Source organism: Penaeus monodon, chromosome 24 (assembly GCF_015228065.2).
Source record: "Penaeus monodon isolate SGIC_2016 chromosome 24, NSTDA_Pmon_1, whole genome shotgun sequence".
NCBI lineage: Eukaryota > Metazoa > Arthropoda > Malacostraca > Decapoda > Penaeidae > Penaeus > Penaeus monodon.
The window spans coordinates 41,133,488-41,134,281 of NC_051409.1; the positions used below are offsets into that span (position 1 = coordinate 41,133,488).

Here is a 794-nt window from a genome sequence, read left to right on the forward strand (position 1 = left end):
GGGACAAACATTAAAAAGAAAAATGTGGTTGGAGAGCCACGTGTAAAATTCATCCATCGCAAAGTCTAAGAAATCCTTTAAGCTCGCACATGAGAGAAAATATGAAAATATAGAAAAGAAAGAAAAGAAAAGAAAGACGCCCAGAAAAGAAACGAAAGAACAGCGAAATTACAAAGGAAGGAGGAACACGTATTATCAATCTTTATCTTTTGTATTCCAATCACCAACATCCATTTACTCGTTACACCATATTCTACTACCATCATTAGAACCACAGTCCTACAAAACATTATGATTATCTTCATTACAATTCACACTGAAAACAGATTACGAAAATATTACAATCTAAGTGTATTGGAAAAAAAAATTCTCTTTCTGTCTCGAAAAATAACAATCGTAAACAAGAGTGTCTGAAGCTTCATTCAGTCAAAAATCCGAAATCTAGGTCATTCACAGTTTACAAACCTCACTCATTCACAATTTCGAAACCCCCATTCACTCAAATTTTCGAAACACTCAGTCATTCACAGATCAGAACCGTACTCACGTTCTTTTCGTCCGTGTTGGCTCCGGCTTCGACCAAGAGCCTCACGAGTTCGGTCTCCCTCCTTCTGCAGGCTATGTGAAGGGCTGTGTCCTTCGTGTGCGCCCTTATGGCTTTCACTTGCTCGGGTCCGTGGTGAAAGAGGAGTTCCTTGCTCAGGCCCTGGTTGCCTGCGTCGACGGCGAGGAAGAGGGGGATATCGCCGCGCTGTCGGAGGGCAAGGCAGTTAGCTTTGGATGGGGAGAGGGCG

General features: G+C 42.4%; 1 protein-coding gene across 1 annotated transcript in view; it reads right to left on the reverse strand.

Annotated features, from left to right (window-relative positions):
* Nucleotides 1-794, reverse strand: part of LOC119588969 (serine/threonine-protein phosphatase 6 regulatory ankyrin repeat subunit B-like) — a gene marked incomplete in the record, with an annotated part of 103,883 nt that overhangs the window by 38,915 nt on the left and 64,174 nt on the right. The window contains 1 exon segment of the mRNA XM_037937576.1: nt 548-751. Coding sequence (XP_037793504.1) covers nt 548-751 — 204 coding nt within the window.